This window comes from Lactuca sativa, chromosome 1, assembly GCF_002870075.4.
Source record: "Lactuca sativa cultivar Salinas chromosome 1, Lsat_Salinas_v11, whole genome shotgun sequence".
In the NCBI taxonomy this organism is placed as follows: domain Eukaryota; kingdom Viridiplantae; phylum Streptophyta; class Magnoliopsida; order Asterales; family Asteraceae; genus Lactuca; species Lactuca sativa.
In genome coordinates, this window is record NC_056623.2 from 63,791,645 (window position 1) to 63,816,991 (window position 25,347).

Below are 25,347 nucleotides of genomic sequence, written 5' to 3' on the forward strand. Positions count from 1 at the left end.
GAGGACATGAGGAGGACTCGTTACCATGATATGCTACGAGCTGACATCCGGGAGCATGTTAGCTTTTCGGCTTGCCCTACCCTGGACTCCATGATTGCCAGGGCAAGGGAGAGAGAGATAGATTTGGAGCACATCCGGAAACGGAAACTGGAGGAGGGTCAGGCAGGAGGGGCTTCGGGGAAGAAGCCCAAGGGATCAGATGGTAGGCCGAAAGGTCAGTCAGGACCGAGCCGCTGCGGGAAATGCGGCAGGACGCATGTGGGGGCGTGTCGGATGGGTTCAGTGGGCTGCTACAAGTGCGGCAAGGCAGGGCACTTTAGCAGGGATTGTACTGCTCCAGTTTCAGCTATTCAGACATCGGAGTTGCTGTGTTTTCACTGCAACCAAAGGGGCCACAAGAAGGCCAATTGCCCCCAGTTGACAGTTTCAGCGCCGGTGAAGGCGCCAGCCCCAGCGACCCTGCGGATCACGGATGGTCGGCAGGGCAAGGCAGAGGCTCCAGTGGTGAGGAGCCGGGCATTTCAGCTGACTACCGAGGAGGCACGCGCCGCACCCGATGTGGTGGCGGGTATGATTCTTTCCCTCTATCTTATTTTATTATGTTATGTTATTGATATGTGCTCTGTATGTATGCGTATGCTTTAGGATCGTTCCATGTGAACGGCCTCCCAGTCCAGGTGTTATTCGATTCGGGTGCATCCCGATCATTCGTTTCCCTTGCGCTTAGCAGGAAGTTTCATGAGTCATCGGGCGAGTTGGATTGCCCTTTGGAAGTGGAGATTGCTGACGATCGATCGGTGCGAGCATCGACGGTATTTCGAGATTGCGTGCTGCGTTTGTTTGAGGAGCGCTATTTGGTAGATTTGGTTCCCATTCCGTTGCGTGGGAACAAGGTGATTATTGGCATGGATTGGTTGAGCCCTAATGGGGCGGTGATAGATTGCGCGCAGCAGCTAGTGCGGGTCAGGACCCCAGGAGGGGGAGAGTTAGTGATTCATGGCGAGAGACCCCAGTATGGACCCGCTGTATGTTCAGCAGCGAGGGCTAGGCGCTATCTCCAGCAGGGATGCGCGGGTTATGTCGCGTACGTGATGGACACCCGGGAGGCGGGTAAGGCGACCGTGAGCGAGGTCCCGGTGGTTCGAGATTTTGCTGATGTTTTTCCGGAGGAACTACCTGGGATACCTCCGGAGCGACAGGTGGAGTTTAGGATTGACCTCGTTCCCGGTGCGGCTCCGATAGCCAAAGCACCGTATCGGTTGGCTCCTCCCGAGATGCAGGAGTTGTCTACGCAGCTGCAGGAGCTGCTGGACAAGGGATTTATTCGGCCGAGCAGTTCGCCCTGGGGAGCCCCGATTCTGTTTGTGAAGAAGAAGGATGGGTCGCATCGGATGTGTATAGATTATCGGGAGCTGAACAAGGTAACGGTGAAGAACCGTTACCCGCTTCCGAGGATTGATGACCTCTTTGACCAGCTTCAGGGCGCATCTTGGTTCTCCAAGATTGATTTGCGTTCGGGTTATCATCAGATGAGGGTCAGGGAGGAGGATATGCAGAAGACCGCGTTTCGGACGCGCTATGGCCATTACGAGTTTGTGGTGATGCCGTTTGGGCTCACCAATGCTCCTGCCGCGTTCATGGACCTCATGAACCGTGTATGCAGACCGATGCTGGACCGGTCTGTGATAGTCTTTATCGATGATATCTTGGTTTATTCCAAGACCCGGGAGGAACATGAGGAGCATTTGAGAGAGGTGTTAGAGACCCTGAGGAGGGAGAGCTTGTATGCCAAGTTCTCCAAGTGTGAGTTTTGGTTGCGCGAGGTGCAATTTCTGGGGCACCTCGTCAACCAGAACGGGATTTTGGTCGATCCGGCCAAGGTCGAGGCCGTGATGAGATGGGAGGTTCCGAAGTCCCCATCTGAGATTCGGAGCTTCCTAGGATTGGCAGGCTACTATCGGAGATTTATCCAGGATTTCTCCAAGATAGCCGTGCCCCTGACGCGGTTGACGAAGAAAGCCGTGGTCTTTCGGTGGGGACCCGAGCAGCAGGCTGCATTTGAAACGCTGAGACAGAGATTGTGTGAGGCGCCGATCTTAGCCCTGCCAGAGGGCGTAGAGGATTTCGTGGTTTATTGCGATGCGTCCATTTCTGGGTTGGGCGCGGTGCTGATGCAAAGGGGGCATGTCATTGCTTACGCTTCGAGGCAGCTCAAGCCTCACGAGGCGAACTACCCGACGCACGATTTGGAGTTGGGGGCGGTGGTATTTGCCCTCAAGATTTGGCGACATTACCTCTATGGGGTTCGGTGTACCATCTACACGGACCACAAGAGCTTGAGGTACCTCATGGACCAGCCGAATCTGAACATGAGGCAGCGTCGGTGGTTGGATGTGGTGAAGGATTATGATTGCGAGATCCTTTACCACCCGGGAAAGGCCAATGTGGTGGCCGATGCGCTTAGCCGCAAGACGGCGCCGATCAGGGACGCCTGTTTGAGGATGACTGTGGTGACTCCCCTGTTGGAGCAGATTCGGGAAGCTTAACAGGAGGCTATCAAGGAGGAGCATCGGAAGAACGAGCGCGTAGTAGGTCAGGTTTCCTCCTTCGATTATGATAGCCGAGGGTTATTGACACTACACCATAGGGTGTGGGTGCCGTATCGCGGGGGCGTGCGCCAGATTTTGATGGGGGAGGCGCACAAGTCCCGATTCTCTATTCATCCCGGGGCGACGAAGATGTATAGGGATCTTCGTCTAGACTATTGGTGGCCCTGCATGAAGCGGGATGTGGCATGGTACGTCGAGCGGTGCTTGACCTGCAGGAAGGTCAAGGCCGAACATCAGAGGCCGCATGGCAAGATGCAGCCGTTGGACATTCCACTGTGGAAGTGGGAAGATATCACGATGGATTTTATCACGAAGCTTCCCAGGACCGCGCGTGGAGTGGATTCGATTTGGGTCATCGTGGATAGATTGACCAAGAGTGCTCACTTTATTCCGATTCCGGAAAGCATATCGGCCGAGAAATTGGCCGACATCTATATCAGGGAGATTGTGGCACGGCATGGGGTGCCAGTATCGGTGATCTCGGACAGGGATGTGCGTTTTACTTCCAGGTTTTGGAAGAGATTCCATGACGAGTTGGGCACTCGTCTGCATTTCAGCACCGCCTTTCACCCGCAGACAGATGGACAGAGTGAGCGGACCATCCAAACTTTGGAGGACATGTTGCGGGCGTGTGTTCTGGATTTCGGTGGTAGCTGGGATACCTATCTTCCTTTGGCTGAGTTCTCCTACAACAACAGCTATCACGCGAGTATCGACCGCCCTCCCTTCGAGATGTTGTACGGACGGAGGTGTAGGACCCCGATATGCTGGGGTGAGGTTGGCCAGAGAGTTATGGGAAGCACCGAAGTGGTGCTCAAGACGACTGAGAGGATACAGCAGGTCCGGAGCAGGCTTCAGACTGCTCAGAGTCGACAGAAAAGTTATGCCGACAAGCGTCGATCCGATTTAGAGTTCCAGGTCGGGAATATGGTCCTCCTGAAGGTGTCGCCGTGGAAAGGCGTCATCCGATTCAGGAAGCGGGGCAAGTTGGGCCCGCGATTCATCGGACCGTTCAGGGTCTTAGCCCGGGTGGGCAAGGTAGCATATAGGCTGGATCTGCCAGCCGAGCTTAGCCAGATCCACAGCACTTTCCATGTTTCGCAGTTGCGGAAGTGCCTAGTGGGCGATTCTGCAGTAGTACCTTTGGAGGATATTCAGGTTGATGACAGCCTGAACTACATCGAGCGCCCAGTCGCAATCCTCGACAGAAAGTCGAAGGATTTAAGGAACAAGAGGGTGGAGCTAGTGAAGGTGCAATGGCAGCACCGCAAGGGTTCAGAGTGGACTTGGGAGCCGGTAGACGAGATGATGGAGCACTACCCCGAGCTGTTTCAGGATCAGGCCGCAGACTTCGAGGACGAAGTCTAAAATAAGTGGGGGAGATTTGTAGCACCCGGTTTCCGGTATGTGAATTTTATTTGAGCATTGCCCTAATTTAGCCTCAGACTCGGCGAGTCATAGGGTCCGACTCGCCGAGTAGGGACGAGACTCAGGACGCGTTTTAAGTAGGCGACTCGACGAGTCCATATCCTGGACTCGGCGAGTCACCGCTGCGGGATGAAACCCTAAGTTTCAAGGGTTTGCACCCTATTTAAACTCTCATTCCGCCCCAACTCGTCCCCATTCACCCCCATAACTCCCCCTACATCGTTTTCCCTTGTTTCCTTGAGAGTTTAAGGTGTTCTTGGTGTGTTCTTGAAGGTTTTGAGGAGTAAGAGGAGTAGATCAAGAAGAGGAGAAGGAGATCAGCCATCCTTGTGTCATTTCAACATTTCCTTTGAGGTATAACCCGTTTTCCCCTTGATTCTATGCTTAAAACTTCACTTGGGTCTTTCTTGGTCAATTCCCCAAGTTTGTATGTGCATTATATGTCGTAATAAGGCGTTTGGCCTTTGGATCTATGCAAGATTGAGCTCCAGGAGCTCAGATCTGTTAGCTTTTTGGCCCCATGTGGCTTGTTAGCCCTAGATCTACCCTTTTGAGACATTTTGAGCCCTAAAATCCATATTGGTGAATATCCACACGTAAAGTTGGAAACTTTACATGTGATTCGTGTCCTAGGAGTCCAGATCTATGAATGGCATGGATTGGAATCGAGCAAATCGGTATATTTTAGGAGTGCATGGCAACGACTCGGCGAGTCGTTCATGTGACTCGGCGAGTCTGCTCGCGAGTCTTCGAGTTTGTCCCCCTTTTGTAGTGTCGAGTGGGCAGTGAGTCACAGGGTGTGACTCGGTGAGTCGGAAGCTTAACCCATCTATGGAGGTACTCGGCGAGTCAATGCCCTGACTCGGCGAGTTCAAGGCAATCTCCTTAGATCAAGAACAGACTCGACGAGTTGTTCATACAACTCGGCGAGTCTTAGCATGAGTGTTCTTCGGATGAAGATGGACTCGACGAGTTGTTCATACAACTCGGCGAGTAGGATGAAGGACTTGAATATTGGTCATGAAGGCGAACCCGTCGAGTCGTAGCCTAACTCGACGGGTAGGATCGGGATTCAGGGCAGTCGTTTGCGTAGGGACTCGACGAGTCGGAAAGCCAACTCGGCGAGTCGAGGTCAACTGAAAGTTGACTCTGACCTTGACTTAGGGCAAGGTCAGGGGTAAAATGGTCATTTTACCCAAGGTCAGTGAGCAGTGTTTGATTGAGTATATTGTGGGAATTGCAGCCGGAGGGTTCCGGAGCAACAGCAGCAGTAGTAGGTGATCAGTTCCCACACAGACCAGCAGCTATTTCGAGGTGAGTTTCCTTTCCAGTAGGAACGGGTCTAAGGCACCAAGGCCGACCCGTGTAGACGAGATGCTACTACTAGAGTGTGGGCCGAGCCCGTATCTCTGTTGTAGTTAAGTATGATATATGTGTTAACATGATAGAATTGCTTATACTTGTTGTCTGTGTGATACTTGTATGTTATGGGTTGGTGGTTGAGTGTGGGCAGGGCCCGTATCTCTCCGAGGTCGGAGTGTGGGCAGGGCCCGTATCTCCCAGATAGCGAAGTGTGGGCAGGGCCCGTATCTTCACAAGTGTGGGCGAGGCCCGTATCTCCCGGCTAGCGAAGTGTGGGCAGGGCCCGTATCTTCCCGAGTGTGGGCAAGGCCCGTAACTCCTAGCTGAATAATGATTGTTATATGTTGCATGGTATGTGGTATTATGGGGGAACTCACTAAGCCTTGTGCTTACAGTTTTCAGTTTGGTTTCAGGTACCTCCTCAGCTAGGGGAAAGGAGCCGGCGCGGTAGCGGCACGTCACGCACACACTCTCCGATTTCCGCATTTACGAGCTTCACTGGGATTTGTACTCTGATATTTTAATTAAATGTATGAATTGGTTTTTAGACACGGTTCACTGGTGTGATATTTTGATCAGACAATGTTTTAGCCTTTTATATCTTCTAAAAGTAATGTTTTTAAAACGAAATTTTTGGTCATGAAAATTGGGTCGTTACAGTTGATGGGGAACATGAGGACTTTGAGTCCTTGTGAATCATTTTCTAGTTTTGATAAAACAAAGTTGTTAAAGCTAAGTGAGATATACAAAAACTATTTTTGACGATTCAGAAAGGGTGCAACTTAATGGGCAACTTGATTTCTATTATCACTCTTTACTCCATAATGAGAGATTCATAAACTTGAAGGGAATTGTAAACCTCTCTCGTTTATTGGTGGAAACCAGGAAGCACCTCTCTTTTCCTTTGGTTTATAGATTATTAAAACTAACTTTGGTTTTGCCCGTCGCAACCGCAACCGTTGAACGATATTTTTCTACAATGAAGTTCTTAAAGACTGATTTGCGTAATAGAATATGTGACGATTTTATGAATGATGCTTTAATTTGTAGTGTAGAAAAGGAAGCACTAGAGAATGTTAAGACTGAAAATGTAATTACTTGCTTTCGTAAAATGAAAGAGCGAAGATGTGAACTTTAAACGTAACTTTGTTATTGAAATTGAACTTTATATCTAATGAAATTGCGGTTTTACTTTTTTTCTTATTGTATATTACAAAAAAAATTCAGGATACCCCTTTACTTTAACAATGGCTCCGCCACAGAACGTAGATACAATATATTTATTAAAACAGTCCATAAAAAAAATAGTATGGATGAAAATGTGGACAATCCAACATATTAACGTCACATGTAAGGATACCATTTGTTTTTGTATTTTTATTTTAAATCAAATTTTATAACTTATAAATTAGACTTTATTTTAGGAAACGAAAAAATAACAATAATATGGACGAACATGTTGGTCCTATATTTCAGTCTTGACAAAACTGCAAGATTGGTCATTGTGTGTGACAATCGTTAAAATTCGAGTCAGCACTAGAATTGATAAACTTAGTTGCACGTATAGGCACGACACATACTAGACTTAGTAACTAGAAGCTAAGTTATAACCCACTAGGAACTTGGAAACAATTAGAAACAATGGATAATGTGCTTAGATTTCACATTGATATGTGAATTCTATAACTACTTAACTGTAATGACTATCCACATTCGGGTCATTCATTGGCTTGAACACCATTTCATGAATCATATACACACATCATTCACTTGACCTATAAGTAGAAATTAGGTCAAAGTCTCATAGAAACTTAAGTCAAAGTTGAAGACTGTGACTAGTATACTTGATTCCTCAATTTCACTTGAATCTTGGAATCACTACATAGAATGTCAATAAACCGGTAAAAATAAATTACAAAAATTATTTCTAATTTGAATAAGAGTTATGAAACCCAAATATAAATTTAAAAAGTCTCAAAATTTAATTAATTTTGATATCCAAATGTTTATTAAACTCCAAAACCCTTAAATGCCCTAAAACCTAAATTTATAAAATTCAACCTTAAAAATTCTATAAAAATAATTATGAACCTTATAATATCACTTTAAGATAATTAAATTTAGGAAAATATCATCAAGGAAAAATAAAATTTGGTTCATTTGTATTTAACCTTATTTTCTAAGTAAAAAGAAAAATTAAGCTTTATGAATAAAATTTTGATTAAAATGTACATTTTATAAAAATTTGGATTTTATAAAAATCGAAGGGAAATTTATTTAGTTTGAATTAAGAAAGAGAGGGCCTCTCTTATACTCATAAAATCAGCCGCCCTTTCTCCCATGCTTTCTCTTCCCAAAATCTTCAATCATTAAACCCATTCTTACACTTCACATCCCTCTCTACACACTCTCTCTCACACTCCACCAATTACCACACTCAAACTCTCTCATTCTCTCTCCAAACCCATGAAATTCTCCAGCCAAGAACACCTCTCAACCTTCAAATCTTCATCTTCTAGGGTTGTTCTTCAAGGTAATCATGGAAATCCTTCCTTTTCTTTCACTTTTCTTTCTAGTTTTAAAGGTTTTTCTTGCACTTATGATTCTTCTACACCATTCTTTATGAACATTCATGAACATATCCATGAATGTCGAGTTTGATGATGATTGTGGTAGGGCTTCACCCAAGAAAAACATGCATGTTGTTTAATGGTGAAATCCAATGACCAAAACCTATGTCAAACCCTAAAATACGGATTTTTACAAGTTTTAAAGGTTCATCTACCTTGTGCATTCAAAATTTTCCTTTGAAAACATCACTATGAACAAAATATATCCATGCATGGTCTTCAAACCGTGATGCATGTGATGAACACCAAGCTAAAGAGCTTGATGATCAAAGTACATTGTTAATAGTGCATGTAAATGATTTTATTTATATAAAAATACAAAAATCCTTTTCTGTTCAAAACAAAATTTCCTCAGAATCCCAGTAAGATAATTGAAAAATCCCAAGAGTTTTAATCATTTCCTTGATTTATTAAAATTGTTACAAAAAAAACAAGGCCATAAATCATATAAAATATTTTCTGATGCCTATCAATCCTATATAAATTCGTGGATGACCCCTATGGTAAATAATGACTTTTCATTAAATTTCATCGATTTTTGTTACTGTTTATTGTGGTTTTGAATTTTCTTTTTGTTTAGCCCCAATAAATCATAAAACCACTTTAGAGAATGTGAAAAGGGTATCTAATAATTTTCGCGGTTCCTACCCTATGTGTAGGACTTAGGAAAATATTTTTAGAATTTTTATTAATGCATTCCTATTTTCCCCCGATTTTTGTATTTATAATGGACTAAAAACAGGAAAAATAGTTCTACTTATCCAAAATTCATGAAAATTTACCAGAAGACCTTATAATATATTAGAACACTAAATAAAAATTTGGATGATTTTTCTGTTCAGTATGCTATTTTTCTTCTACTTTCTAAGATTAAATACACTTAAATCCACAAAATCATATTCCATTAGATAAAAACCACCTTTGGTATACATCTTTGTTGCCCTGGGATGGATGGAAAATCTGGATTTGTGCACCTCCTCCATCAGGATTTGGTGCACGTTGCCTGAGTAGGGAACCCACACTCTACGATGGAGTGTCAATAACCCACGATTATCATAATCCAAGGAGGAAATATGTCCCATAATACGCTCACTCTTCCGGTGCTCCTCCTTCATAGCCTCCAACTAAGCCTCCTAAATCCGCTCCAGAGTGACCACTGTTATCCTCAGACAGATATCGCTGATCGGAGTCGCGACTGCCTTGCGGCTAAGAGCATCGACCACCACATTGGCCTTCCCAGGGTGTTAAAGGATCTCCAAGTCATAGTCCTTCACTACATCCAACCACCGACGCTGCCTCATGTTCAGATTTGGCTGATCTATCAGGTACCTCAGACTCTTGTGATCCGTGTAAATAGTACAACGGACCCCATAAAGGTAGCGTTGTCAAATCTTGAGGGCGAAAACCACTATCCCCAACTCCAAATCGTGTGTTGGGTAATTCGCCTAGTGAGGCTTTAACTACCTCGAGGCATACGCGATGGCATGCCCCCTCTACACCTAGACCGCCCCTAATCCTGAAATAGATGCGTCACAATAAACTACGAAATCCTCGACACCCTCAAACAGAGTCATAATTGGCCCCTCGCATAACTTCTGCCTCAAAGTCTCAAACGTTGCCTGCTGCTCAGTCCCCCAACGAAAAACGACAGTCTTCTTTGTCAATTGGGTCGGGGATACTTCGAGACCTCCCATCTCATCACGGCCTCCATTTTGGCTGGATCGAACAGAATACCGTCCTGGTTGACAAGGTGCCCCAGAAATTGCACCTCGCGCAACCAAAACTCGCACTTGGAGAACTTCGCGTACAACGTCTTCCTCATAAGGGTATCCAACACCTCTCGTATATGCTCGTCGTGCTACTCCTAGGTCTTGGAATAGACCAGGATATCATCAATAAATACTATCACCGACCGATCCAACATCGGTATGCACACGCGGTTTATGAGGTCCATGAACGCGGCTGGAGCATTGGTGAGCCCAAAAGGCATCACCATGAACTCATAATGGCCATATCGAGTCCAAAAGGCTGTCTTCTGCACATCATCTTCCCTGACCCTCATCTGGTGGTATCCTGAGCACAGATCCATCTTGGAAAACCAAGGCGCCCCTAAAGCTAGTCAAACAAATCATCAATCCTCGGGAGTGGATAACGGTTTTTCACTGTTAGCTTGTTCAACTCCTGGTAGTTAATACACATCTGGTGCGACCCATCCTTCTTCTTAACAAATAGGATCGGTGCACCCCATGATGAGCTACTCGGTCGGATAAGTCACTTGTCTAACAGCTCCTGAAGCTGCATAGACAACTCCTGCATCTCCAGTGGGGCTAATCGATATGGTGCCTTAGCTATTGGGGCTGCACCAAGAACTAGCTCGATCCGGAACTCCATCTGCCTCTCCGAAGGCATTCCATGTAAGTCCCCCTGAAACATGTCTGAGTACTCTCGGATAACTGGCACCTCATTAACCGTCTCTCTATCCTGCTTCCGAGTAACCATAACGTAAGCGACAAACCCCGAGCAACCCTAATGGAGATAGTGACTAGCCCTAGTAGCTGAACATATAACGGGGCGGCGCTGAGCTCTCTCTCCATAAACCACCAACTCTCCCCCACTTGGGGTCCACACATGCACTAACTGGTGCTCACAATCAATCACTGCCCTATTATGGCTCAACCAATCCATCCCTACTATGACCTCGTCCCCGCGTAGAAGGATGGGAACCAAGTTAATAGTGTAGCGCTTGCCTCACATCCTCAAAACACAATCCCGATGGACCCTCGATGCTCTGACGGACTGCTTGTCTGCAATCTCAACCTCTAATAGGTAGTCTACCACACTCGGAGATCTGAAAAACCTCTTGCTGAGCATAAGAGATATGAAAGATCGGGTGGCCCCCAAGTCAAACAATACTAAAACAAGAATATCGTTCACATGGAATGATACTAGAATAAAACACATAAAATATAAGTATCGAAATCAACATAAAATAAAAGTTAAAGGAAAGAAACATACCCGTCACCACATCTGGTGTGGCCCACCCCTCCTAGGAGGTCAACTAAAAGGCTCGGCTCCTCACCACTGGAGCATCCGTCTTGCCCTGACGGCCATCTGTGATCCGCAGGGTCGTTGGAGCTGGCGTCACCACTAGTGCTCCTGATGATAGACTTAGGCAATGGGCCTTTTTTGTGGCCCCTCTGATTGCGATGAAAGCAAATCAGCTCTAATGTCTGAAGGGTGGGAGTAGGAGCAGTACAATCATTGCTAAAGTGTCCAGTCTTTCCGTCATTATAGCAGCCTGAGCCCCCTGATCTACAAGCTCCCTTATGTGGTTTGTCACATTTCCAACAGAGGCTCCGACTCTGCTGGCTCTTCTACCTTAGGTCGAATCCCTTGGGTTTCTTCGCTGAAACCCTAACAGTTCGACCAGGCTCTGCCTTCCTCTTCCCAATGTGCTCCATATCAATCTCTCGCTTTCGTGTTATGGCAATCATGTCATCTAGAGTCGGGAACGCCGAATAACTGACAAACTCCTTAATGTCTACTCTCAACATGTCATGATATCGGGGTTCCTTCATCTCCTCATCAGCTGAATACCGGGGCACCAACAAGGCCCTCTCCCTGAGGTTAGTGGTAATCTCCATTACAGGCTCTGTCGTCTGTCACATGTCCAAAAACTCCCTGGCCAGCTATTGAATCTCTGCTGCCAGCGCGAACTCTGCCCGGAACCCTATCACAAAATTCGGCCAGGTCATGGCCTTAATGGCTGGACCTCCCAAAGCATACCCAACCTCCTCCCACCAGTCCCTGGCTCTTTCCCTTAAAAAACCTGCATCAAATCTAACCTTCGACCCCTTAGGGCAGAAGCTGGTTAGCTGAGCAGACTCGATGTCTTCTATCATCGTCTAGATGTAATGGGTCTTTCACCCTAAAGAAGTCTGATGCTCCACACCCTATGAAATCCTTGAAGGAGAGCGTGTGAGCTCCAGACTGGCTAGGTTCCATATCACTCCTGAAAGCTCTAAGGCGATCCTCCATCTGCTCGATAATACCCTCCTTGATCGACCCGAATTCACCGGGGTCACGTCAAGGATGCCTCTAGTAATCTCAGACGCGATGAACTCCCGCAGACCATCCTCAAATGGATCGGAACCCGTACCCGAACCAGACTTAGATCCAGAACCTCCTGCTCCCTGATGTGTCGTCACCATTCTGAAACAAACCATACAGTCATCATGATCATGAATACAAATTGTGAGATCTCACATTCTACAAGTTCTCCTGGCTTGCTCGCGACACTCCCCAATCGAGTACGGATCCTCTGCTTTCAGTAGTACGGGCCCATACTACCTTCCACATCTACCCGTACTTCCCTCGAGGTTTTCTTTGAATCTTACAGGTCATGTCCTATCCAAACATACAATTGAAACTAGGTAAGGCTCCTAGCCCTAATTTTTGCCTAGACACCCCCTTAGGACACAAATCTCTCCATACACCGCCCTCAGCTGCTGAAAGGACTCCCATGATTTCCTCTAACTAGCGTACGAACACAACTACATATTACTAAAATAGATAACTCTTCGAATGAGGGGTCTTACTTTACGACAGTTGGACTCAAACAAGAGCTGAGCAGTACAGCCAAACCTAACCATCTAAAATTATTTGGTCTGCATAACATGTAACTTGGCACATTTGCTCACTAGTTAACTGAAGTTAGTTGGAATTCTTAGAAGCATAAGGCAAGAATCATTCGGGTTTCTGGTAACAAGAAGCAACCATACCCTAATTAGGAAATTTTATCACAAAGAAATCACAACTAGCATGTAAGCCTACAAGCCTCTATAGCAGGCATCTAGGGCATCTCTCCTAGCATCTTATCATGCAAAACTTGAGCAGATCCCTAGTTCTAACTAGCATGCAGTTCAAATGTTCATAAATCAATTCATAGCAGATAACATGTATGGGTATCTTGGGGAAAACTTACTTAAGCCCGGCCGATTGCACGCATCACACATTTTGTCTTTTTATTAAAGTCTTTAATTTTTAGAAAATATATTTTTCTTATGAAAATCTATCAAACCCTTGATTTGAGTTCAAACACACCCAAGAGTATGTCTGAATCCCTCAAACTAAGGCTCTGATACCAACTTGTAACACCCCACAAAAATACGACTCAAAAATTTCATTTTTAAGTTTACCAAATCACAAACATAAAACATCATTGATTCCAAGATCAAAAAAACAAAAAATAGTTATAGTTTATAATCAAGACAATTCGTGGAAAAACATTATCAGAGCATAAGTCCCAAAATCCCTACTGTGGAAAATCATAGTGTGATACGTCGTGATCAAGCCGGCCCCTTCACCTTTGAGCCGGAAGTACCTAAAATACAAACCAAAATAGTAAGCACAAAGCTTAGTGAGCCCCCCCCCCCCCACCATACCACATATAACACAAACATACTGTCAGACATGCCTGGGCGCCCGACCTACCCTTTCAAGCATATATGGGTGCTCGATCTACCCTGCCAGGCATATCTGGGTGCCCGACCTACCTTGCCAGGCATATTTGGGTACCCGACATACCCTCCGGTTTATTTCAACCAGTTATGGGGTCTATTTCTCCCTACCACTACCACTACCACGTAATAACATACATAAATCACATATCCATCAAGCAATACGTGAGCAATGATAATTATCACACATACCACCATCATCTATATAATGAATAAATGGAAGGCCTTGGTGCCTTCGACCCATAACATTCACGAAGGGAGACTCACCTCAACTGCAAATGTCAAATCATACACCTTGGACAACTTGGAACTCCTCTCCCTATAGTACAACAAACTTCCTAATTAGACATTGGATCTAAACCTATCCCCAAGGGCTAAACCATGATTCATGACATAAGGCAAGGTTCCCTCATCTTTGTCCTATTAGGCCTCTTCCTTCCAAGGCTCAACTTTTAAATTAAAATGTCCAAGTCCATCCAATGAAGCTTTAAGGCACAATAAGGCCCAATACCATAAATACTAGGCCTAGGCCTAGAGGCCTTAATCCACAGGTGGGATTGAGGCCCAATAAATCCAGGCCCAAAAACCACATTTGACCCACTACATACGTACGCGCGGTGTACTTGGCACGTACACCCAGCTTAAGCTGGCCTTGACCAGATACGGGAGGTTGACCCAATACATGAAACTTACGAGGGGTATGCCCAACGTACTAGCCAACCACCTTAGAAGCTTCATTTTAACTTAATCAGTTAAGTCCTAACGGCCACAACATAGATCCATGCCCTTACAGACGCCCTAAACCATAAAGTTATAAACTTTATGCTTTAAGTCCATAAGCACACTTTGTGGCCATCTAACACTTGCATCGTTAAGGCTAAACCATCATGGCCTGATTTTTATGGCTCCAAACACTTCCAAGAGCCTAAAAGGATAACTCATTAGGACTGGAACTTCTAAAACTCAAGAAACCTCAACTATGGAGCCAAAATGCAACATAAAACACCCAAAACTAGATCTAAGCATGCAATGGTCAAGGTTAAAGATTTATACCTCAAATGAGTTAGACATGATGCTAAACTTCTGGATGTACAAGCCCTCTTCATGTTCTTACTCCTTCTTCAAACTCCTTCTTCTTCAAAATCACCAAATATCACCAAAAATGCTCAAGATTAGCTCAAAATTCATGCAAGAGGGTTAGGGTTCGCGTTTAACACTTTAGGGACAGTGGAGGCTGAGAGAATGAAGGTTGGGACGAACTTAAGGCGTTTATATAAGGTGAAATCCCTAAAATTTAGGGTTTGCATCTGGCCAGCTTACGCCCAACGTACGCAGGGCCTTCCCTACTTCGCACCTCACCTTTGTATGTCGTGCGTACACTATCTATGCCCAACATACGACCCTCTCCCATGATAATGCTATTAATATTATTATTAGATTAAGCAGAAAAAGAAATACCTGGCAATTCGGGCATTACAGGTGCTCTCTTTGGTGGCTGAAAGCTCTCCTGGTGAGAGAAAGATCTCTTTGGTGTAATGGTGCTCTCCAAAGTCAAAGGTTGAAGAATCTAGAAGCAGCTGTATGAGGACTTGTAATTAGCTGACATTTTTTATCGACATATGGACTGATGGGCTTGACCCATTAAGGTTTTAAGTTCGATCTTACATTTAGAAATAAGGATGCCTGGTAGTGGTATCTTGAATTCTAGAGAGTTGGTCGAATTTCTATGAAATAGTGCTTGTAATATCTGTTTAAGAACTCCTAAATAAGAATACTTCCTCCTATTGGTGGAGGTAGGCCATTTTGATCGAACGACGTAAATACTATATCTTTATGTATATATAGTTTTGTAAGTTATCTTATTTACTTCCTAACAAAAACTTTTTGATTATTTCGGTTAAATCATTGGCATTTATGATTATTTTTTAATCTCCATACTATAGAAACAGTGGCGAGTTTATGTTTGGTGAAGGCGGGTTTTACACAATGTAGAGATTTATTTAACAAAAAAATTGTGACCCACCTTACAAATTTTGAGTAAACTACCTGATAGTATTTAGAAAGAAAAAAATTTGGAAGCCTAAAATTTATATTTCAATACCCAATCAGATACCCGATCCGTGTCTAGTAAGCCAAAAAACAATAGTCCATTAAAAATTTGTAATTAAACAAAAAAAGCAAGGAATATATCAAAAATTAAAGCAATTACGAAGGTCACTCTGAATGTGATCGATGCCTTCAACGCTCTCAGCGCCCTCAACCAGTCGACTCCTGTCGGCCGCCTGCCCGCCTTCTTCCTACGACACCAACGACCGGCCAGACTCATACTCCAATAGGGTTGTACAATTCTCAATTCACAATTACACTGCCTTTGACTTTGGTTTAAGGTCTTTGTAACTTTGTTTAATTATGTTGAATTAATCACTTCCAATGTTCATTGTTATTTGAATTTTTTTACTGATTCACTGACGTTGACGATTTTGTTAATGTATCTGATTAATGACAATTGTTGATTGTTTTCCAAGTTCCAAGTTCCAACTTCCAAGACCTTTATTATTTGATTAAAAGGGCTATTTTATTAATGTATTGATAGTTTGAAAATTCATTTTTCATCTATTTGGTATTTTTGATACTTTATCTAAATTCACTTCCAAATTCCAAGCCTTTGATTCATAATTCACATTAACAGGGGTGAATTTGTCAATGATTTTAGCAATTGGTTCTTCAGACTTGTTTAGTTTCATTCACTTCCAAGTTTTAGAATTCTGGTTGTTAATTGTTGATTTGATACTTTTCATTTGTTTCATAAATTAGAATAAAAAATGTATTTATTCAAGTTTTTTTCTAAATAAATGATAAATAAAAGTACTAAGAAGATAATGATCAACATAAACATATAAAAGTTGTTTAAGTTCACTACTTGTTGATTCGACATAACAATCAAATATGAAATTTTATTATGTAAATTAGATTGATTGAAATTAAAAGAGCATACTATCTAAAATACTATTTTTTATTTTTGTTTTTACATTTTCTATCATGTTATTATAACCTGATTCGGACCGACAACTAGTACCTTTCTTTTGATTTTTTTTTTTCGATCAGTTTCACTTATGAATCATGTGGTTTTTAGTTCTAGACTCGCCACTGTATAGAAACATTTTTTTTTATCTATGCAATAAAATATTTTGTAAAAGGAATTACACGTGTTATTTTATTGTTCTTCAAATACCAAAAGGCCATTGGCCCCGACGCATGACGAACAATCATTCACTCATAAAGTCGCTAGTTGAAATCCTACTTGGAACATAGATATAGATTTAGATATAGAATAAGAGTAGTTTAGGTTAATGTGTAGGAAAAAAATGTTCTTCAAATCTATATATCTTATAAAACCAATATTTTTCCTTGAACCTCATGCATTTGAAACTCTCAAGACTATTCAACTAATATAACTTAATTTATGATTAATTGAGATGCTGTGATTTGTAACTTCCAAAACTCTTCAAATCATTCTAGTTAATTGATGGGTTGAATGAAATATTTAGCCTATATAAGAACATTCAAGCTTGCATATTGCATGTATGTCAACACATAATGATAGATTATATTGGTAGAGTTTGAAGAGTTATGCGAATAGTTCCATGGATGTAAGAGAACAATTGCAACTTTTCCAAATGTAAATGCAAATTTGGTGCATGTAAAGTTTTATATATTAACCAACCTTCAGAGTAAGTGTGTAAAGGTATACTTGAGGTAATTTTTTAATTTTATGTATTATGGATCTTTTAATAATCACTAGATGATGAAGTGAGACACTTCTCATGAGCTTTTCGTAAATCAACCTTTAAGCTATTTATCAATTATAACAATTAACTTTGTTAATATGTATGTATTTTTTGTCGTTTTTCTCTTTTATGTTAAGACAATTCATTTTTCTATCCAAGAGAACATTATTCAACATGTATTTTATGCTATTAGTTATATATTATGTTAGTTTCTATCGTTTATTCTTTGTAAATAACAATGATGAAACTTTTGATAATTGATTTTGTTAAAAGGAGTTTACACTTATTATTCCAAATTATTGGTGATAATGACGAATTAGAACGGATGATTTTAAATATGATATGTCTTTATTGTTCAAAACCAAAGACTATTTATGTGCTATAAAAACAAATTCATTATATTCTCGCAAAATTATATGTATGTTTCCATTTGTTAAATGTTTTTATAGTAATAAAAATAAGTACATTATTATATTTATTACATTAGTCAATTTCTTTTTTTCTATTTGTTCTTCACTGTAAAGTTAAAGTAAATATAAAGAGAATATTAATACTTTTATAACAAAATATATGCGATAAAAATATACTTCACATGTAACACTCATCACTACCTAACCCACTTTTAATATGTTTTTTTTTTTTTAAATTGGTTTTGTACTTAACCATTACTATAACTTTGAATTTCAAATCATTATTTTACTTGGACCCTTCATTATTTTCCAATATTTCATTACTTTAAGCACAAAATAAAAAGTACAATAACGAAGTACGTATGATAACTTTTTGAAAATATAATAATGAAATTTTTTCAAACAAATAGTTTTTAGTTAAGTAAAAATAATAATAGTTTAAAATAAAGTAAAAATTACAAAATATATTATATTTTATTATAAAATTATTGTTATTTGAAATAATAATAATAATAATAATAATAATAATAATATACTTAAATAAATTATTTCGAAATCATTTAAAATTACCTATAATTATTATTAAATTAAATTTTTTTTTATTCAATTCAAAAACAAATTATTATATCTATCTTATTGTATACTTAAAATAATTATAAAATTAGTTAGAACTTAGTGTATTTTAATTAGCTGTGGCAAATCGTGTTATCGTTTCGTGTTTCTGTCTGACACGACACGACAAAGTTGTATGTAACACGAACATGACACGACTCGATGTCGTGTTTTTTTAGCTAACACGAAAACGAATGAATTAAAAAACAACAAGTATGACACGACACGGAAAATATAACATATACAAAAAACTAGTTTATTTAATGAATACTTTATCAAATATAACACGATAAATAGCTACTAAATCGTGTCAATTTCATGTCAAATTTTAAACACGAACACAACACGACACGACATCGTGTTTTTTACAGCACGAACACGACACGAATACGAATTCAAATTTCAGTTTCATCCCAATTTCGTTTCGTATCGTGTATTTTTGTCGTGCCGTGTCATAAATTGTCACCCCTAATTTTAATGATAAATTCCAATAATATTGTTATTATTCTATATAATTTTAAATATTTATATTATATTATTACATACAACTCAAGTGTTTGAAACTCCTATGCAATTCAAGAGTTTTCTATATTAAATGTGGTTTTGATTCCAAATTTAATGTAATTAATCATATCTTTTTATTTTTCACTACATTCAAGAGTCTTTTTTTTTCTTTAAGTAATGATTATTAATGTTCAATGTTTTTTATTTTATCTATATTTGTACCATATAAATAAGTTTTGATCAAAATATATTTGAAAATATTCTTGATTCAAATATGAAAAGAGTTGAAAAAATAAGTTTTGTCGCCTCAATATTTATTTCAATGCGATTTTTTTATAACAATGTTTCTATATATCAAATGTATGTTGATTTATAAATATTCTTTTTAAATGATTTATAAGTATTTAATAAGTTTTATTTGATATAAATGGTATACCAAATGTTGTAATGTTTTTATATTGTTAAAATATTTTTCCATATTATTTATTATTTGTTTTATAAACAAATCAACATATATTTTATATATAATTGCACAACTTAGAAAGTCAATAAAATCATGAGAAGTTATAATATTTATTTTTTCATACTACTTTTTTATTTGATATATATAGAAATCAACATATGTTTTGCATGATATACAATTTACGCAACACAAAGCGGTCTATAAAATCATCAATCAATGGTAGAAGTAATCAATGATATAAATTTATTACATTTAATAAAACTAATAGTTGATTTCTATATATATCAAATAAATCATAATTTATAAAATTTAATTATTTTAATTAAATAATTATATCTGCATGTTACGACGCGAGGGATTGGTCTAGTTCACCATACAAGGTGAAAAATTATCTTTATTGCATGTTGAAGTCCATTTAAATTCGTTATATAGATTATTAAATAAACGAAAAAATGGCTCCATAAATATACATTTAACCATATATTTACAAAATCACCTGCAGCGCTTCTTGTCAACCAGAGTCATCAACGCATTAGAAGCTGGAATCCTTCATTATCGCTTTCGATTTCGTAGTCATATCCAAGATCGTTGGCACAACTACGAAACTCATTTAATTCAGTTGTCGGAATTTGAATCCCGATCAGTACATTTGCACCCGCTTCTCCCTTTTAGAATGGTAAAACTTATAATTAGAATCTTTAATAACAAAACTGTGATCAATAAAGAGTGTAAGTGTTACCAAAAACTAACCTGTGCACGATAATGTAACAAGCTAATATTCCAACGTGGACTAATAACGTCCAAGAATTTCACTAAAGCTGCAGGCTTCTCAGGAAAAATAAATCGACAAAGAAGCTCATTTTCAACGTTTGATCGACCACCCATCTGAAGATTCAAATTAGTTTTAGTTTTAATTTCGAAGTAAAGAAAAAAGTTTATATGAATTAATAAAGATGATACCAGATGTCGCAAATGGTCTTTAACCATGTCGTTGTGCGTGAATTCTATCGTATCTAGTTGATAAGACTTCATCCTCTCAATCATGGCTTGAAGTTCGCTCTTTGTATGAACGCCAACACTATATATAAACAAAAAGAAAATTGATTTTTTTTTGCTCTTTCAATTATATGTACCATTCCTCAGATGAGCTTAATTAACGTGCTAAAAATAGCACACCTAGCTCATAAAAAGTGTAGGGAATTTTAAGACTCGAAATTATGAAATTCGATCTTGCCTGTATAAAATTAGAGCTCGATTTTTGTTACGATCATATCTATACTTGAACTCGGTGATACTTATCGCTCCAACCTGCAAACAAGTTAATTATAGTTAGTCATCGGTTTTCACTTAAATCAAGTGCAACGTTTCTTTATAAAGCTCTTTCACGCAAACTAATACTGATCAAAAGTGAGTCAATTATGTCACATCTTATTCCACTTTGTGGACAAAAAACATTGACATATTTCTCTTGTCTTAATGTAATGCAGGCTAAACGTAACATGTTTTGTTCGTTTGTTGTGTTGTTTACTCACAAGATTGTAGAACTTTTTAATGCTTCCAGGCTCTTCTGGCATGAAAGTAGTAAGCACAGCCTCTCGTTGCCTACCAACATTTGCAAGCTCAGTTACCAATCTCAATCTATCGAAGTTCATGTTAGCTCCACTGGTTATGGCTACAACATTAGCATCCTTAAGGTTATAGAATCTGCAATAAGCTTCTGCTCCAGCAAGAGCAAGAGCACCAGCTGGTTCAAGAATGCTCCTTTTTTCCTCGAACATGTCCTTCAACACAAACACACACACATATATACTATTAATTTATTTATAACCCTAAAAGAGAGAATAACTGATCAACACGATGATCAGAAACTGGTAATTAATGGCTTACTTTTATGGATGCACAGATGGCATCACGGCTGACAAGAACAACTCCGTCGATCAGTTCCCGGCATAAACGAAACGTCTCAACTCCAACCTCCTTGACAGCAACACCATCTGCAAAGCCACCGACTTGATCAAGCATGACCCGTTGACCATGGTGCAATGACAACGCCATTGCGTTTGCATCAGCGGGTTCAACTCCGATGATCCGGACCTCAGGGGAAACCCTCTTTACGTAGGCAGCAATACCGGCGATCAAACCGCCACCACCCACCGGCACAAATATGGCGTGGATTGGGCCTTGCAGCTGGCGCACGATCTCCATTCCCACAGTTCCCTGACCAGAGATTACATCTGGGTGATCGAAAGGAGGAATGAAGGTCCGATTTTCCTTTATCGCCCTTTTCTTAGCGTACGCTTGAGCTTCATCATATGAGTCGCCTTCAAGAACGACTGTTGCGCCAAGTCTCTTAACAGAATGCCACTGATCAACATAACGTTAAGTAAGAAGATAAGTTCATAAAGCAAGCGTTCGATCGTATAACGTGTGAAACATGCAATTAAAATCAAACCTTGATATGTGGCGTGGTAACTGGCATAACGATAACTGCATCGCAGCCCAGTTTCTTGGCTGCTAATGCAACACCTTGAGCATGATTACCAGCTGAAGAACAGATGACGCCTTCTGCGAGTTGTTTCTTTGAAAGCTTTGCCATCATGTTATATGCTCCACGAAGTTTGAAGGAGAAAACCTATAAAATCATTTTGTAATTAGAGTCAGTAATTAAGTATCTAATTACTATACAAAGTAATAAAAATTCAATTAACTTTATCTTTAATGACGCATTTTATCAAACTAGTTGGCCTAATTTGACTATTCAAATATCAATAATCAAATAAGGTTTTCAGAACACGAAACTCTAAACATTCCGATAACATGGGGTTTAAAGTCCCAATACGTTAGTATTATAAAAAATAGGATAGGGGTAACGGGTAATCTTTTTAAAAGGCATTTCGGTCGTGTTTTACGACGTATTTCCAAAACTAAAAGATAAAAGAATCGAAATGTTGCTATGAAATTAACTACCTTATTTCTTATCGTGTTTTACGAAGTAGTTCCAAAACTAAAAGATAAAAGAATCGAAATGGGTTACATGATGATGACTTATATTAATAAAATATATGTAATATAATAGAATATTAATTATAAACGACTTACTCAGTCTTTAGTAAAAAACCTTTTTTATTCGTAATATATATAAAATGATTTGTAAACGTTTTTTTATTCTAGTAAATGTATAATAAAGTTCATCATATTTTTCTAAAAAGACTCAAATATATATAAATTGAGTATAAATTTAGAAGCAGCATGTATAACATAAATTGTCAATTTGTAAGAGTTTTCTCAAGTAAAACTTATAATGAATTTAGAAAAGGACTGCACTATAATTGAGATAGGTCTTTATATTGTTAAGTTATCAGTTTAGTAAAAACACTTTGTTATTCATGAGACTCTATAGAGATTTTGTCATTTTATATATTTCATTTTCCTGTAGAGTACTACAACAATTGACTGAACACAAAAAAGCAACTAATTAATACCAAATTCTACCAAACATGCACTTACTGGTTGAGTATCCTCTCTCTTCAACCATACATCAACACCCAGCTTTTCCGACAGCTTCCCGGCGTGTTGCAGTGGCGACTCCATCGCCACCTCGTAAACCTTCGACGTCAGTATGTTTGTCAGGTACTCCATTGCACCCACCGGCGGCGAGTCTGAGACACGACCATCGGGCACAGCTCCAACCTTACCCTGTTCATACTGCAGTGAATCAAAAGAGAACTGTAGCAGTGGCTGCGATGGGGCAGCGACAACACCAGCGGTAGATGTAGCAGAGACCTGTCTTGACACAGCGGTGACGGAGAAGGAGACGGTAGCACTTGTTTTGGTGGTGGTTCTCGTACTAAGGTAAGGAAGTGGTAGTAAGTTACAGGGATATGTCACAGCTGCCATTGTCGTTGATTGACGGTGGTTTGACGGCGGTGAAGATGGTGAAGTTAAGGGATACTGAATTACTTGAAGCTTGCCAACTTTTATAATAAACCTTACAGTCTTCCACTCCACCAACCACAATTATTTATCGAATCATCGTGTATATATATAATAAGATACAAAATTTTTAGTTAGAGTTTATTAGATATTATAAATGTTAGAATTCAAACATGGATGTGTTTTTCTTTTTAAAATATGTTCTACGTCTTTCTTATATCTTTATAAATTTCAAAGGACACTACTAGCTAGCTAGAAATATGGGTTTATAATATGTTCTAGGTCTTTGTTATATCGTTTATGTGTTAACGACTCGAAAATGTAGCATATTTTGTCTTTTATATATATATATATATATATATATATATATATATATATATATATATATATATATATATATATATATATATATATATATATATATATATAGAGAGAGAGAGAGAGAGAGAGAGAGAGAGAGAGAGAAAAAGAGTTAGGTTCAAATGTTTTTAGCAACTATTGTATGCCTAAATGCATCAATGAGAATTCAAGAAATAATAAATAATTAATTAAAATCATTAATGAGTATTTTGGACCTTTTGTATTTTTATTTAAGGAAATTATTTAATTGAAATCATTCTATTAAAGAAATAAACTAATTATTCAATTAAGGAATTAAACTAAATATATTTGACCTAGTTATGTTGCTGCCTTCCGTTCATTCTTCCCCTGCTTTGCTCGAGTTCCTTTCATCCCCGATCAAATGAAGAAGAGAATCGGAGATGCTTTCTCTCTCCTTGCAATAGATCGACAAAACATCGCACACCCTTCTCATCTCTCAGTCGTTCCGAAAGGAGAAAATGAGAACCCGGAGAAGCTTCAACGATCAACGCACATCAAATCCGCAATCCAATTTATTCCCCAAGTTACCTTCTCTGCGCCTATGGCTGTGTAAGCAGCCGTCCCTCTGCTCTCATTACTCCGCCGTTCAAGCCTCATCCTAAGGTCTGCGTTCTCTCCTTGTTTTACATAAGCCCTCAGTCCAGATTCGAGGTAAGAACGGGTGACTTTTGTTGAAGACATACAAGCTACCTTAACGTTGTCAAACAAAAATTAATTTTTTTATATATAATCTTTTATTAGATTTGGAAGGTTACAGGTCCTTCATATTCCACATACACAGATACATATACATGCTTTAGTCTCTTGATTCTTATTGATTTTATTTCCTTTTTTACCCTCTTATCAGTTGCTTCAGTCTCTTGATTCTCCATGGTGGGGCTGATTGTTTTTGATTCAATGGTGAGGGTGTATGATCTTGGGTTTACTGAGTGTTTATGGGTGGTTGTCTTACATGGTGAACGCAAGCCTTCTTCTAGCCAGGTATTCCAAATTCGTTTCTTTTCTGTTCATTTTCATCTTCTTCTTTATCTTGCTGTGAATTATGAATGCATACTCTAGTGTTTACTAGGAATGAATGCATATGTGTGTTGATGATTCAGTCACAGCTATTGAATTCTATATTCAATCATAGCTCTTAAATTATGTAATGAATTCTATTAGAATTTATTTTATATAGATGTATTTGTTGGATTAGGTGTCTAAGCCCATAACTATAATTGGTATGTACTTGAATTGATAGCAACACAGTCCTTTTGGGTTGCCCTCAAACCTAGCAACCAGACAAGGAAATTATGAAAGGAGAGATATTAATTTATTATAAGATTAATAAATTAATATAAATGAATTTATTAATATGTTAAAAGGTTAATATATTAATGAGAAATCATTTTGTTTAATTAATTGTTAGCCAGAAATTAATTAGAATTAATTTTGGGGTTAAAAGAATTGATTATAAGGTGCACGGACTAGTTTGCAATTATCTAATAGTTGAGTGGGAGGCTCTAGAACCCCCTTGGATAAGGGTGGACGAAATCTTTAGGGGAAACCCTAATAATTTCGTCCATAGGGGCTTGGATAAGGCTTTTGGGTTTGCTTAGGCCCTAAGCAAAGGATAACTAGGGTTTCCCCTAAACCCTAGATCCCTCAGCTATATAAGGAGCCTCCTGGTTCATGTTTTGGTCACTCTTTCTTTTGAAGAAACCCTAAG

At 39.6% G+C, this 25,347-nt stretch overlaps 1 protein-coding gene across 1 annotated transcript; it reads right to left on the minus strand.

The window, feature by feature from the left end:
- Positions 1-19,589: 19,589 nt before the first annotated feature.
- On the minus strand, positions 19,590-23,338 carry LOC111906545 (threonine dehydratase 1 biosynthetic, chloroplastic). Its single transcript, XM_023902294.2, has 8 exons — positions 22,833-23,338; positions 21,778-21,957; positions 21,213-21,689; positions 20,858-21,106; positions 20,560-20,633; positions 20,286-20,403; positions 20,076-20,210; positions 19,590-19,990 (listed from the first exon to the last, which is right to left on the minus strand). The coding sequence occupies exons 1-8, from the start codon at positions 23,220-23,222 to the stop codon at positions 19,850-19,852; spliced, it is 1,764 nt and encodes a 587-aa protein (XP_023758062.1). The 5' UTR covers positions 23,223-23,338; the 3' UTR covers positions 19,590-19,849.
- Between the last annotated feature and the right edge of the window lie 2,009 nt (positions 23,339-25,347).